General features: G+C 41.9%; 1 protein-coding gene across 1 annotated transcript in view; it reads right to left on the reverse strand.

The window, feature by feature from the left end:
• Nucleotides 1–6,047: 6,047 nt before the first annotated feature.
• Nucleotides 6,048–15,315, reverse strand: part of STEEP1 (STING1 ER exit protein 1) — a 58,746-nt gene continuing 49,478 nt past the window's right edge. The window contains exons 4-7 of the mRNA XM_068247655.1: nt 11,192–11,330; nt 10,734–10,823; nt 10,480–10,572; nt 6,048–7,104 (exon numbers count right to left, since the gene is read on the reverse strand). Coding sequence (XP_068103756.1) covers nt 7,042–7,104; nt 10,480–10,572; nt 10,734–10,823; nt 11,192–11,330 — 385 coding nt within the window. The 3' untranslated portion in view covers nt 6,048–7,041. The remainder of the gene's footprint in view (nt 7,105–10,479; nt 10,573–10,733; nt 10,824–11,191; nt 11,331–15,315) is intronic.

The raw sequence follows: 15,315 nt of genomic DNA on the forward strand, positions 1-15,315 counted from the left end.
AAAACAGGAGCCTACCTAATAGCATGTTTCATTCAAGGGGTACTGATAGGCAAAGTATATTTGCTACTCACAAAGGCAGATTGTTAGAGGCAACCGACCACAGGATGCAGGTGGAGACAACAAACCCGACTCCACTCAGGGTGGCCTAGCCGGACTGGGATGTGGTCGCTCTCCTTGACAAAAATGACAGGCTATCACTAAAGTTTGATCCTAGCGTAGCCTGTCCCGACCCCTCCAACAGGATATGTTGGGGTGTATTTATATTTTAACAGTTTGCACATTTTAGCCAATAACATGCATAATTAACAGCAACATTTTTAAACTAACGTTTATGAATGTCATAACAGCTAGACACTCATTAAAACACAGTTGACATATTATTATTATAAGCAGCACAGGAAAACATATCACTTTTGTAGTAAATTACTCTTCAAAGTATAATTGGTTAATATAGTTTAAAGTTTCGTAATGGTATAGTATAGTCCTGTGGAAGCGCTTTCTTCAATCCAGGGTGTCCAAATCATTTTATATTTAGAAAGATTATCGTAGAGTATAGCGTTGATTTTTTTGCTAATCATATTTGAGATCAAAGCATACGTTTCTGAAGTATATAGGGAGGGAGACTGCCACCTTCTGGCTATTATGGCCTTAGCTGGCATGAATATGTGTTGTATTAATTTCTGTTCACACTTTAAGAGGTTTGGTAATGGAGATCCCAAAAGATACTGTATACCAAAGGATCTTTTTTAGTGTAAGTCTTCAAGATTTTACTCATTTTTTTGGTGATATTCCAATATCTTGCTACTTTTGGGCATATTCACCAGATATGGAGTAAGTCTCCCTTTGCACCACAATTCCTAAAACATCTATCAGAATTAGTTTCGTCTATGATATTCATTATATTAGGTGTTAAGTAAACTCTTATGTAATAGCTTGATTGAAGTTTCTAGGAGTGAATAATAAAGGCTATTAGTGGACAATGTTACACAGGAATTATACCATTCTAATGATGGTCTGTCAACCCCCAGATCCTCTTCCCATTTAATCATGTACCTATGTTTAAAGTTAGGTTTAGGTCAAGTCATAGATGAGTAAATCATGGAGATCCTCCCTTTCCTCAAAGGTTCATAAATGCAGATTCTTTCAAATTGAGTAAGTTCCTTTAAGTTTTTAGATTTTACAATACTTGTCAGGAAAGGTGACAATTCTAAAAATGTTCAAAAGATAATGACCAAGACTTTTGAATATTTCTTAATGTCATTAGTTTACCTAATTTTGAGATATTATAGATTTTAGAGAGAGGTTTCTGTAGATCGAATCTCCATGACAGACCCACCCTCCCCCCATATTTTTTGGGGGAAAGTCTGGACAACCTGTCAATTCTAGAAGTCGTGAAATCTTGTTTTACAGATCAAACCTGTATCTGCTGGTTTTACAGATTTTTAGTGAATGTTGAGTATTTTACAGGAAGTTTAATGTATCTTTAAGGTTGTTGGACCATAAGCTTCCTTGCCAGGTAAATAGTGACATTAGGGAAGATTCCAGACAAACCCATGTTGGGGAATTTTCTCCTGCTTCTATAGAAGGTAATTGTGCAATTTGACAGGCTAAATAATATTTTTTAAGATTGGGTATCGACAGAGCACCAAATTGTTTATGATAGTATGTAGCATTCATATTGTTTCTGTTTTTTTTCCCTTTCCAGATAAAGCTACTCATATCTTTTTGTAAAGCTACTAAATCCTGATTATTTACAGGAATTGAAAGTTAACTAAAACGATATAGTAATTGTGGGAGGGACATAATTTTAAAGGAGTCCAAGAAATATCCATTTCTTTACAGCTCTTAAACAATACCTGAACTGAAAATTAAAAGTCAAAATAAACATACACAAGTCATACTTACCTCCGGTGTAGTCTACTCCTCAATCTCTTTCTCTTTCCCCACGTCCTGTTTGTCCACTGTGATCAAGGGAATTCTCCGTCCTCCATTTTGAAAATGGCCATTACCCCATAACAGTTTTCTGGTCAGCACACTGTTAAACTGTAACATCGCCCACTTGAGCCATAGGGAAACATAGCCATTACTTGGCACATCAGTTGTCCTCTCAGCTATAGCTAACAGCAACTCATAAATAACTGACAGCAACTGATATATTTCAGTTCTGACAAAATGTTGTCAGAACTGGAAGGCATCATTGCCATAAGAAAATGGTTAGCTTCTGAGAGGAACTGATGGCGAGGTAACTATGTAATGTTCATTTGAAGTTCCCTCATGTGTTGATTTTAAATAATTTTATTCAGTACAGGTTCCCTTTAAGATCTTCTCTTATTTTTATGTTGGGGTGTATTTAAAAGCACAATTTAGGAAAAGAGGCAGCCCAGTGTAAATAAAATTAGATTAAACTCAGGATAAAAAAACGGCCCTCTTACCCTTTTTCAGTTTTATCCTGATTTTAATCTAATTTTATTTACACTTGGGCACCTGTTTTCCCAACATTGTGCTAACAACATAGAATCGGTTCACCTCCGGTAGAGTCCGTTCCCCTATGGTCCGCTAAACTGACTTTTTTTTACTCCAATGTGAACCAGGCCTTATACTGTAGAAATGAATTTACACTTCTTGTAAATTTACACTACAATTTTTAGAGCCATAAAATCATTCTCAGAAGAAACAAGAGAAATTATGAAGACATACTGAGAATAACCTTCCGGGATACCTTCCAAGGAGTTTTTGACATACTGCCTGTGACTGTCTTCATGGTGTGAAGGCCAAGTTATGATGTACCACCTACATTGTACTGCTGTCTAAAGCGGACACTTGGTTGGCAAGCAGCTGTGAGAAGGAGAGAGAAGGCTAACCAATCAGAATATACCTGACAGCTAGTCAATTGGCTCAAGAACAAGTGAGTGAGTGAGTGTGTGTTAGTTCAGGTTATCCATACTTGGAGCTCTTTGACTACCTTTATGGAGGGGGGTTATCTCTGCGCAGCCAGCACTGTGCAGACGCAGAACGGCCAAAGCCACGGGAGCACAACAGAGGAGAGTGTGGCTAGGCATGTGTGGTGAACAATGACTGGCCACAACAGACAGTGTTCTCCCCAGGGCCAATTAAGTGGGCGGGCCACCCGGCTGTTTTCAGACCCCGCCCCGCTGTTGTCAATCACCCACCCAGCTGCAAAAAAAAAAAACCCAGGCAGGTGCGCTCCATTGCCTGCTAGCAATCAGCGTCCAGCTCTCGCACAATAGGGAGAGCTGACGCTGTACACTGGAGGAGCTGAGGAGCGCTCCTCTGCCTGTCACCTCACGCTGTCTGGTGGAGCAGGGATTGGCTGGGCGGGTTGTAAGGGGCGGCACCATGCATGTCATCTAGCTGGAAACTTCTGCTCCATCTCTGCCTCCCGCCCTCCAATGAAACAGGCTTTATTTTATGCTGGCAGCTCTCTGGCCAATGGAAAGAGAGGCAGCCAAGCAAGCACGCCTATACATCTTTGTCAGCAGCCTGCGGGAGTTATGAGAGATGAGACCATGTGCGTTCGTCCGCAATCAGGGACAGTCAGTCAGAAGCGACTCCTTCATTCACCATTACGGCAGGCAGCAGATAACAACCATGCCGTTTAGATAAGGAGCTGCTGGTCTAATCCAGCTAGGAGAGGTGATATAACTTCAGAGCTCAGACGTTTGCTTTCTTTTGTTTGCATTCACTTTGGGGGAGGATAGAATTACATGGCATGTAGAGTGACGGTGTTTCCGAGGCAGCCTCCTCTGCACTCAGCTCTTTTCTGCTCCGAGTCCCAAACTTAAAGTAAAAAAATTAAATAAAGCAATCTTCTCTCCTGCCGTGTCTACCCCCCCAGCTTGCATCCTGTCAGTAATGATCCCCCTCCCCCTTCAACAATCACTCTGCATGAACAAAGTGGACCTGAACTCTTGCATAGAAGGAAAACAGTGAAATGTACCCTGCATGTATTTATAGAGTCTGGCCTGTCTAAGGCCTCTTGCACACTGCAAGCGATTTCGATTCAGATTCCGCTTTTTACATCCAATTCCAATTTCCAGTTTGCTCCCTGCACACTGCAAATCGGAATCTGAATCGGATGTAAAAACAGATTAAAAAGCGGAATCTGAATCGGAAATGCTTGCAGTGTGCAAGAGGCCTTATTACCTCTCTTGTCTAATCACAATCTGTAGTTTTATTTCTCACCTGTGTCACCTGACTGCTATGGCAGATAAACTAATTTGAAAGCACAGGAGGTTAACAATGTCTGCTTCCTTGAAAGCAGGAAGTAGAAACAGTGCAGATTTATTGTAGAATTTGTATCAGCTGTACCAATGAAATGTCTTCCATTAAAGTGTATTATGTTGTTGCTTATCTTTTAGAGAAGAGAGGAAGTTCTGAGTGCTGGTCTGCTTTAAAGGAACCTGAGCACCATAATCTGAAATACTTTCTCCCTAATGATAGGTACACACGATGCAATTTTCTGACAGATTTACTGTCAGATGGACCATTTCCAACATGTCCAATCTGATTTCTGATCAAATTTCAGATTGATTTCCCTTAGAAGTAAACGGAAAATCGATTGAAAATCAGATTAAACATGTTGGAAATAGTCCATCCGACAGTAAATCTGTCAGAAAATTGCATCGTGTGTACCTAGCAGGTACATCGGCTCGTCTCCTCATCCTCCCCCTATGCTGTAAGCAGAGTTGCACTTGTCCTGCACTTCCCCGTCGCATGCCACCCGCCTACTTTTTCATGCCAGCCGCTGGAAAAAAATCCTGGGGAGAACACTGAACAGAGATATATAGCGGAGGACACAGAAAAGGAACAGAGGGGCCCAGGACAGCGATGGAGCTCATGGCTGACAAGGGATTGGAGGAAGTCCCAGGTAAGTATAAAAGCTGCTTTTTTAAACATCTCTGTTACACTTCAATACTGTGAAGGCACCTCTGGCTACTTTAAAATTGGTGTGTAAAGAAGCACAAAAGGTGCCTTATAATTTTTTCGGGGAGCCTCAAGAAAACTGTTATGGAGCCTCATGATTTCTAGCTATGACACTGGAGGGAAGATAACGATTAAAAAAAATCCCGTTGTTTATGTAATATTTTATAATACTCTTTGTAATGCTGGAGGACTATGATGTGTGATCGCACAATACAATCAAAACTGGAGTTTGGTCTTTTTTCTTTATTAGGTGTTCAACTTTTATTGTTTTGGATACTATTGCTAAATACAATAAACAAAACAAAGTGAAATGAGTTTAGAGATTCAATAAGAATTAGTTAAATCATGGATGGATGAATGGATGGATTACATGTGTTTCCTCAACCAAAACAATGGTTTCCATCAGGAACTGGTCAATGGGATAGTAATACTGGCTTCCATGCAAATATCATCAAAACTGTATGCAGCTTAGAGCTGGGCCAGTCAAATGCACTTCCTACCGATTTTGTCTCGCCCAACTCTAAATTTCATTAATGTGTAATTATATTTGAATGCAAGCTAGTATTATCACCACATCTTTGACCATCTCTAGCGGATTGTTTATGGCCAGCTATAGTGAGACAAGTTAGTTCACTGTATATCAATGACTAAAATAAGCAGAAACTCTGGTGACTGGGATGTTTTATGACTGAAGGTATGGATAAGGAGGTATCATTTACCATGCTACCAAGTAGGGAGGTACACTGTATATGTTCCTGTGAGCACAGGAAGCTTGATACACACACAAATAGGGCTGAGCACGGACATCAGTGATCAGACCTAAAGTACGGTTCATATAGATGGAATTGTCAAGTACAGCAGTATACAAAAATGAGGGCAACAAGGTGTTTAGTGGGTTGCATGAGGGTGCTATAAAAGAAGCAGGAGGTAGTAGTCAGCTCACCTACTGGATGATGTTCTTGGGAGACACCAATGAAAATGGCCAAACATAAGTCTGATCAGACAAATAATGAATGCTCGATTCTCCAGTGCAATAGTTAGAAGTAGTGACTTCCCAACACCGACGATTTACTACTAAACAGTCATGCTACAAATCTATAAACTGCTCAAAATTGTTAGAAAGTTAATTAGTCTATAAAATGCCATGGAACTGTGGGTAAAAACGATAGGCGACCAGAGGCCAAGGGGAAAAACTGATAACACATTATAAATATATGACTGAATAAAGGAAACATTAGCATAGATCAATGCAATTACCATAGGTCATAAATTCACAAATGTATGTATAAGCTGAGTAACATCAGCAAGTGCTGTGTGATCTACAGTAACAAAAAGCAACCAATCAGAATTCTTCAATAAACAAACACAAACCAGCTCTCCCTATTCAGCAATGATGTTCTGAAAAAGGCTTAAATTCTTCATATGGATTGGTTGGGTATTGCACAATCAGTATTGTTGTAGTACAGTTAGGGCCTTTTCCCACTACCCTGCGATTTGATTCTGATCGCAAGGTACAGTAAACTAATGGAAACTGCAGCAGCAATTTCCATTAGTGCGAATGAGATGCAATTTTGGTGAAACCGCAATCATCGGCCTGCCGAGTTTTGGATGCGATTGAGCCTTACTATACCGAGTATAGTAGCTCAATCGCATGGTGGAGATTGAAATGCGATTACGATCGCAATAGCAATCCATAGTGGAAAAGAGCCCTTAAACTGAATTTCTCTCATACAGGGCCTTGCCACTGTATCTTGGGTATGGAATGATGAAAACATTGAGTAACCAATAGGGAAATACGTTGCTATCCTTCAGAGTGTTAAGATAAAATCTTAGCTTCAAGCCACCATATGTTATAGTTCATCTCTGTCATATTTAATTGAATATACACACAGTCAAAGAATGACTAAAGATGACTGAAGAAAGGAGCTGAAGTACAGCTGTATTACTATATTCTCCCAGCGGAGTATAGACATGCCATGAAGTCATGTAAGAAGGTGCACACTCGTGCCACACACATCAGTCACAGCACTTGTAAACAACAGGCTACGGCTGATAAGCACTTCTGCAACACTGTCACTTTCGCACAGGATGTCTCTTCTATTTGAACTGATTGTCAATCAGCGTTCCCTTCATTTTAGCTTTCTTTGCTTCCAATTCAGCCTGAGAAAAGATAAAATGAACATCAGTTTAATTGGAGCCATGATACAAACATATAATCTAGAAAGTCCTACTGGTATTACATTTAGAAAAAAAAAAAAATATATATATATATCTTAAAAACGCAACACATTTTTCCCATCTCCAGGTACCTAAATAGCCATGCATGGAACCTCACATCAGAAAATAACAGCACCCTGGTATAATCTCTCCTAGGTTACACCTGTTACACATTGCTGTGCACATGAATTTTGAAATGTAAATTATTATACTGATACGTGTAATCTTGTTTGCCCTCACAACTTTGGCATCTGTCTTGGCCTACTTGGAGTTTTTAGGTATAATTTATAGCTGGTAGCATAAAACGTTACATCTTTCATTTTAAGACGATATGATTTTCCTCACGATTTTTGGCAGCTATCCAAAAAAAAAAAAAAAAAAATCTAATAAGGCTAATCCAAAGTGTCAAAAGAATTCAGAACTTTTCCAAATTGCCGGAAATCTAAGGGGCATCTTGATTAACATATTAATCACTGTGCCCCGCAATGGCAAAACATGACTGTTCTGATAATTGAATCGTAACACTGCTGGTAGAAAAGGGACCTAATCGGACTTTAGTTTACTTCTGGATAATACCTATTCTGATTCCAGTTTCTCTAAACTTTGCTCCAGATGTGATTTGTTTAGCTTAAAAAAAAATGTGGAATCACAGCACTTTGTGGATATTTCATACTGTTGTCTCTCATAAAGCCGTCTCAGACCACAATCATGAAAATAACCATATGCAGTAAAAGGGTTGTGTAATAGTGCATAGGAAACAAGAATGTTAATATACATGTTTTGGTAGTTTAATACACACAGAATAGGAATTGATAGTTCTGAAGTAGCATATGCCAGTCATGTTGGCTTCAGCTGGCACACACCAAGCAGAGGTTTGCTTGCTTATCTGCCGAAGGAAACAAATATTGTGTGAACTGCTCTGAGTTATATCAGCACCCTGAAGATGGGGATGTCATCTAAGTCAACAATAAAACCGTTAGCCAAGGGTAGCTTTCTGTTAAGCCTTGGCCACTTCTGAAGATTCTCTGTTATTTTCCATCACAGTCTTTTCTAATACATTCATGGCTGGCCAAGGCAAAGAAAAAAAAAGTAGGATTTATTGCTGTTAGCGTAATAAATGTTTTATGAACTGTATCTCAAGTGGTATATCCCAGACATACACTGGTGTTTATTTAAAGCTCAGTGCTGACATGGCAAAGGTAATGACATACTGGGGTGTATGCAGTTAACTGCTTAAAGCATAATTATGTGTAAAGTCTAACACATGATGCCTCACATGTAATGTATTGTATTCTCCCTAACACACGATGCATCGCATGTAATGTTAAATAAAGGTGAATGGATTCCGTCACTCGATACAAAGACACTTTTATTGAACACGGCAAAGGATTACAACAGGATTGAAAAACCACCTGTGTCGTATGTAATGTATTGCATTCGCTCTACTCACAGTGTGGTAAGACCTAACGCATGTTATTCTACTTAAAGCAGTTTAATGCATACAATGTGATAAGTAAATAAGCAGACTTAACGGCAAGAATTTATTGCCAGTGATGTGGAAAAGGTTCACTTTTAAATATAATTATTATGGTTATGGGATGGCCATACTTTAGAGCACATCGCCCGGCAATTGAGGCACTGTCTGGTGTGATGCTGACCCTATTTAACCACTTCACCACTGAGAGGTTTTACCCCTTGACCACCAGAGCAATTTTCACCTTTCAGCGCTCCTTCCATTCATTCGTCTATAACTTTATCATTACTTATCACAATGAAATGACCTATATCTTGGTTTTTTTTTGCCACCAATTAGGCTTTCTTTAGGTCAGGGGTCTCAAACTTGTGGCCCTCGATACAATATTTTGTGGCCCTCGCCGGCAAAAGCTTCCTTATAGTTCGCTTCAGTGCTCCCAAGTAATCCGCCGCATCCCCGCCGCTAAACAAGGGCTGCAGAGCCCCCAAATCGCCCCGGCGGCAGTCCGCCGGCATTTCCTGGAAGGAGCAGATCTTTCAGCTTCAGCTCTGCCCCTCCTGACGTCAATCGCCGCACGGATCGCCGCCTCTCCCTGCCCCTCTCTGTGAAGGAAGAGTGAGAGGGGCGAGCAGAGGCGGCGATGCGCCGCGATTGTGAAATTCCTTATGCGGCCCAGCCTCATCCTGACTTTGCCTCCTGCGGCCCCCAGGTAAATTGAGTTTGAGACCCCTGCTTTAGGTGGGACATTATGCCAAGAATTAATTTTATTCTAAATGTGTTTTAATGGGAAAATAGGAAAAAATGTGGGGGAAAAAATGTATTATTTTTCAGTTTTTGGCCTTTATAGTTTTTAAATAATGCATGCTACTGTAATTAAAACCCATGAAATGTATTTGTCCATTTGTCCCAGTTATAAAACCGTTTAAATTATGTCCCTATCACAATGTTCGGCGCCAATATTTTAATTGGAAATAAAGGTGCATTTTTTTCAGTTTTGCGTCCATCCCTAATTACAAGCCCATAGTTTATAAAGTAACAGTGTTATACCCTCTTGACATAAATATTTAAAAAGTTCAGTGCCTAAGGTAACTATTTTTTTTTTTTTTAATTGTAATTTTTTTAATTACCAAAAAAAAAAAAAAAAAAAAAAAAAATTTGGGGAGTGTGGGAGGTAAGGAGTTAATTTTTTGTGTAAAACTAATTTATTTGTATGTGAAAAATGCTTTAGGGTGTAGTTTTACTATTTGGCCACAAGATGGCAACAGTAACTTTTTGTTTAATGCGACCTGCAAGCGTCCGGAAGTACTAGGAGGCTGGGAAAGTTTTTTTTTTTTCACAATGATCGCGCTGCTTATCGGAGAAGCAGCGGATCATTGCGGGGCTTAGATCAACGAACGGGAATGGATTTTCCCGTTCATTGATCTCCGGGCGAGCGGTCGGCGGCGTGTTTACGAGTGGGAGTGCGCGCTAGAGCGAGCGGGAGCGCGGGCAGCGGCGGGAGCGTGGAAAGTACGCATTTCTCCGTCCCTGGTGGTGAAAGGATGGAAAAAGGGACGGAGAAATGCGTATGCGTGGGGGTAAAGTGGTTAAGTACAATGAATGGAGCAGCACAAAGATAAAAATGAATATGCATGCACAATAATGGATTAGTGGGAATGTTGACATTGTATGCAGTGTAATGTTCCTGAGTATCAGATACTATGTGCGATACAGTGCAATATACAGCACATTGTGTGGACATGTCCTCCGCTCTCTACACAACAGCATTTGCTGTACATATATAAGGATTCTGTATGGCACGCTTATACATGATAATACAGCAGGGACTGTGCACGAGTACATACCAGTTCTTGCAGTCTTCTCTTGCTCATTCCTTTTCTTTCCAGCTGCTTCTCAATTACCTTGGCATTCTGGGCATAGGAGTCTGCCACCTCCCTCTAAATACAAAAGAGAAGCAACAAATGAGAAAAAATGTCCTAAAGGCTAAGCACCAATACCGAAGAGATGTAAAGAAAATACATATTCTAAAGCAAACCCTCTGTCAATAATCCATTTTAAATGTATACAGTGAAAAAAGTACATATACAGATCTGCTTACCGCTTCAATCTCCTCTTCCTCTTCATCAATAGTGGACACAGTTACTGAGCTGAATTTGCCCATGTCTTTAGTGCGCTTGGTCATCATCACCTTTAGAAGGATTAAAACAAATATTGGAAAATGGTAAACATATGGCGAAGAAAGCATTATATAGAAGTTAAGACACTGATTAAGATCATTTTATACACCTATTTTACATCACATCAGTACATGGATAGAGTTTTGTTTGCCTGCCTTCAGTTATGACACTGCCAAGACCTTGTGTTGAATTCAATTGGCAACGTAGACTGTGAAATGTGTGCTCTGCCACTTATCAAAGCACTGCCGTGTTTTCACCTGAGATGCCATACTCACTTCTGCTGAGAATTATCAAGATAACTTACAAGCAAATCAAGCAAGCTTAGTATTCATATATTAGACCCACTGATGCACACAGTAACAATTATTTTACTACGTACCTTTTTAGGGGGATCGGGCTTTTGTGTATATATGTTTGTTTTGCCAAATCCTTGTCCAAACTTCACTAATGCTCCATTAAAAATAAATGTTGCAATGATATTCTTCGGATGATGCTGATAGAAGAGAGGAAGGCTGCACCTGTCAAAGAAATATGTTATGATAGAATTATCAAGGTTGCATACACACTGGTTAAGTGGCAATGTGGCCTAGATGTATCTTTTATAGATGCAACTTAAAGAGACTCCGTAACAAAAATTGCATACTGTTTTTTATCATCCTACAAGTTCCAAAAGCTATTCTAATGTGTTCTGGCTTACTGCAGCACGTTTTACTATCACCATCTCTGTAATAAATCAACTTATCTCTCTCTTGTCAGACTTGTCAGCCTGTGTCTGGAAGGCTGCCAAGTTCTTCAGTGTTGTGGTTCTGTGATGCATCTCCCCCCTCCAGGCCCCTCTCTGCACACTGTCTGTGTATTATTTAGATTAGGGCAGCTTCTCTCTTCTCTCTTATCTTTTACAAGCTGGATAAATCCTCCTCTGAGCTGGCTGGGCTTTCACATACTGAGGAATTACATACAGGCAGAGCTGTCTGCACTCTGCAGGAAGAAACAGCCCGACACTTCAGTGGAAGATAGCTGCAGGGGGAAAGAAACACACAAATGATCTCTTGAGATTCAAAAGGAAGGGTGTATACAGCCTGCTTGTGTATGAATGTATTTTCTATGTGTAGACATACTGTACATCAACCTACTTCCTGTTTTGGTGGCCATTTTGTTTGTTTATAAACAAACTTTTTAAAACTGTTTTTAACCACTTTTAATGCGGCGAGAAGCGGCGAAATTGTGACAGAGGGTAATAGGAGATGTCCCCTAACGCACTGGTATGTTTACTTTTGTGCGATTTTAACAATACAGATTCTCTTTAAAGTATTTGCTTTCAGTGCCTAACAAAAGAGTCTGGTTTTGAGCTGCATTTTGCACTCACATAGTAAATAGTAGCTAGAAAATACACTTTGAAGAAAGCATTTCTTTCTTCCCCCAAATCACATGCCATACCTGTTCTCTGATGTGAGTAATACTCTGAAGTGGTTAGACCAAGAAACAAGTGACCGCTTATTGAGGTGTCCCTGTTTAACATGTACTTGCAAATGTGTGGAAGGCAGGTCTCCTTGTGATATATTAGAAATAGGCATATGAGTTCTTTGTGCTTGCTAGGATTGTGCTGGGTAACAACTGCACAATCTGTACCTTTAAAGCACTCCAGAAGTGAAAGAATTATGGCAGCTGACATACTTCTTTCCTTTTAAAAACAATAGAAAATTGCTTGGCTGTTTTAGCTCAAAGGGCTGGTTCACACTAGGGCACTATAAAATCATTCTGACTGCAGCACTTGCGATTTGTATAAAATGGCAAATGCACTGCAAGCAGCATTTTGTCACTCTCTTGAACAGGAATAGCAATCGCCGCAAAATCACAAGAGTGAACCAGGCCTAATTCTTATAGCCATAGATCCCAAACAAGCATGCACAACAAGTGCTCTGACTGAATTAGCTGCATGCTTGTTTTGGGTGTGCGATTCTGACACCACTGCAGCCAAGGAGATCAACACGACTGGCAGGCAACTGGTATTGTTGAGGGAAAAAAAAAACAAAAAAAAAAACTATAAATGGCTGACCAGGCATGCCCTACAATCCTTAATTAGCAAGGTTTAAGTGCTTGCTATTTTACCCTTAACCACTTGCCGACCCCCCACTACCTATGGGTGGCGGCAAAGTGGACCCCGCAAGGACCGCAATACGCCGATCAGTGGCGGTTCCTGCGGGACTAGCTGGCCGGGGTTGGCGCGCATCTGCCGGCAATAGGCTTCGCCACCCGCGACGTCAACCCGCCGGCCGTTCAAAAGCGCCGGCGGGTTATTAACCCCCGATCTGCCGCATAGTAAGAGTATAATACGCTTTGTAATGTATACAAAGCGTATTATACAGGCTGTCTCCTGCCCTGGTGGTCCCGAGGGACCACCAGGGCAGGAGGCAGCCCCCTGGTAAGTGCACGCACACACACACACACACACACACACACACACACACACACACACACACACACACACACACACACACACACACTCTGATTCTGCCCCCCTGCCCCATGATAGCCTACAGCACCCCTCAGACCCCACCTGATCACCCACTCAGACCACTGTTTGCACCAAATCACCCCCCAAATCACCCATCAATCACCCCCTTTCACTATCTGTCAATGCTATTTTTTAGAATAGGTCCTAAAATGCCCCCTCGGGGCTCCTGATCACCCCCCATACCCTCAGATCCTCTCCGCCCCCCCCCCCCTTCCGTGTACTGTATACATCTATCCTCCCCTGTAATCACCCACTGATTACCTGTCAATCACCCCCTGTCACTGCCACCCATCAGCTCTGACCCTAACCAGCCCCTTGCGGGCACCTGATCACGCGCCCACACCCTCAGATCGCCCTCAGACCCCCCCCCATCACCTCACCAGTGCATTGCTTGCATCTATTCTCCCCTCCAATCACACCCTGATCACCTATCAATCACAGCATCACCCCCTGTCACTGCTATCCATCAGATCAGACCCTAATCTGCCCCTTGCAGGCACCCAAACACCTGCCCCTACACGCTCAGATCGCCCTCAGACCCCCCCCCCCCCCCCCCCCCCCCCCCCCGATAACCTCCCCAGTGCATTATTTACATCTGTTCTCCCCTCTAATCACCCACTGATCACCCATCAATCACCACCTGTCACTGCTACCCATCAGATCAGACCCTAATCTGCCCCTTGCGGGCACCCAATTACACACCTACATCCTCAGATTGCCCTCAGACCTCCCCCCCCCACTGATCACCTCCCCAGTGCATTGCTTGCATCTGTTCCCCCCTCTAACCACACCCTGAGACACCCATCAATCACCTCCCGTCACCCCCTAGCACTCCTATCCATCAGATCAGGCCCTAATCTGCCCCCTGCGGGCTTCTGATCACCCGGCCAAACCCTCACCCGCCCCACCGCAGTGACAGATTATTTTTTTTTTCTGATCACTGCTGGTCTCTGCGACTTAATTGTGGCTGAGACCAACCGTTATGCCACACACTATGCAACCACCAATCCAAGAAGCTACCATGCCCAGCCTTTTCGGTGGAAACCACTCCACGTTTCCGAACGTAACATTTTTGGGGGCCTTCTCCTTAACATGGGTCTATTCAAAAATAATGTATTGCGGTCTTATTGGTCTACGCACCAAATACATCACATGCCCATGTTCTCTGCTGCCATGTCCAGGTTACGATTTGAGAACATCCTGCGCTTCCTGCACTTCAGTGCCAATACAACCTGTCATCTAAGAGGCCACCCTGCTTATGACCGGTTCCAAAAAATTCGGCCCCTCATAGACCACCTGTCATTAAAATTTGCAGATGCTTATACCCCTGAACAGTCATTTTGAGGCATTTGGTTTCTAGACTACTCCTCACGGTTTTGGGCCCCTAAAATGCCAGGGCAGTATAGGAACCCCACAAGTGACCCCATTTTAGAAAGAAGACACCCCAAGGTATTTCGTTAGGTGTATGGCGAGTTCATAGAAGATTTTATTTTTTGTTCTGAACCAGTTCTGTAACATGCCTGAAGAAGAAATTTGAAGTTTCGAAAGCTTGAAGAAAACTCTTGTACAGTTAATCCATTAAAGGTATAACCTAAACAACTTTTGTTAGGTCTTTGGATCCTCCTGGGTGAAAATCAAGCATGAGTATAGATGTCCCACGACAGATGACTTTAAAAAAAAAAAAAAAAGTGATCTGCTGCATAAATTAGTTCTGCCCTGACAGCTAATTTATTTCTTTAGCAACTACAGTATGGAGGTAGGGAGTCTTCTCCCACTTGTACACCCCTCTCCATACTACCAAGCAGCATGGCTGTACAGGTAGTCCCCAGTTAACGAACAAGATAGGGACTGTAGGCTCATTCTTAACCTAAATCCATCCTTAAGTCGGAACGCTGTGCCTTCTCTGTCCCCTGTGCTTCCAGTGTCCCCCTCTGTCTCATCTCTGCCCCCCCTCTGTGTCTCCTTGTGCCTCTCGTGCCCCCTAATGC

This window comes from Hyperolius riggenbachi, chromosome 8 (assembly GCF_040937935.1).
Source record: "Hyperolius riggenbachi isolate aHypRig1 chromosome 8, aHypRig1.pri, whole genome shotgun sequence".
Lineage (NCBI taxonomy): Eukaryota > Metazoa > Chordata > Amphibia > Anura > Hyperoliidae > Hyperolius > Hyperolius riggenbachi.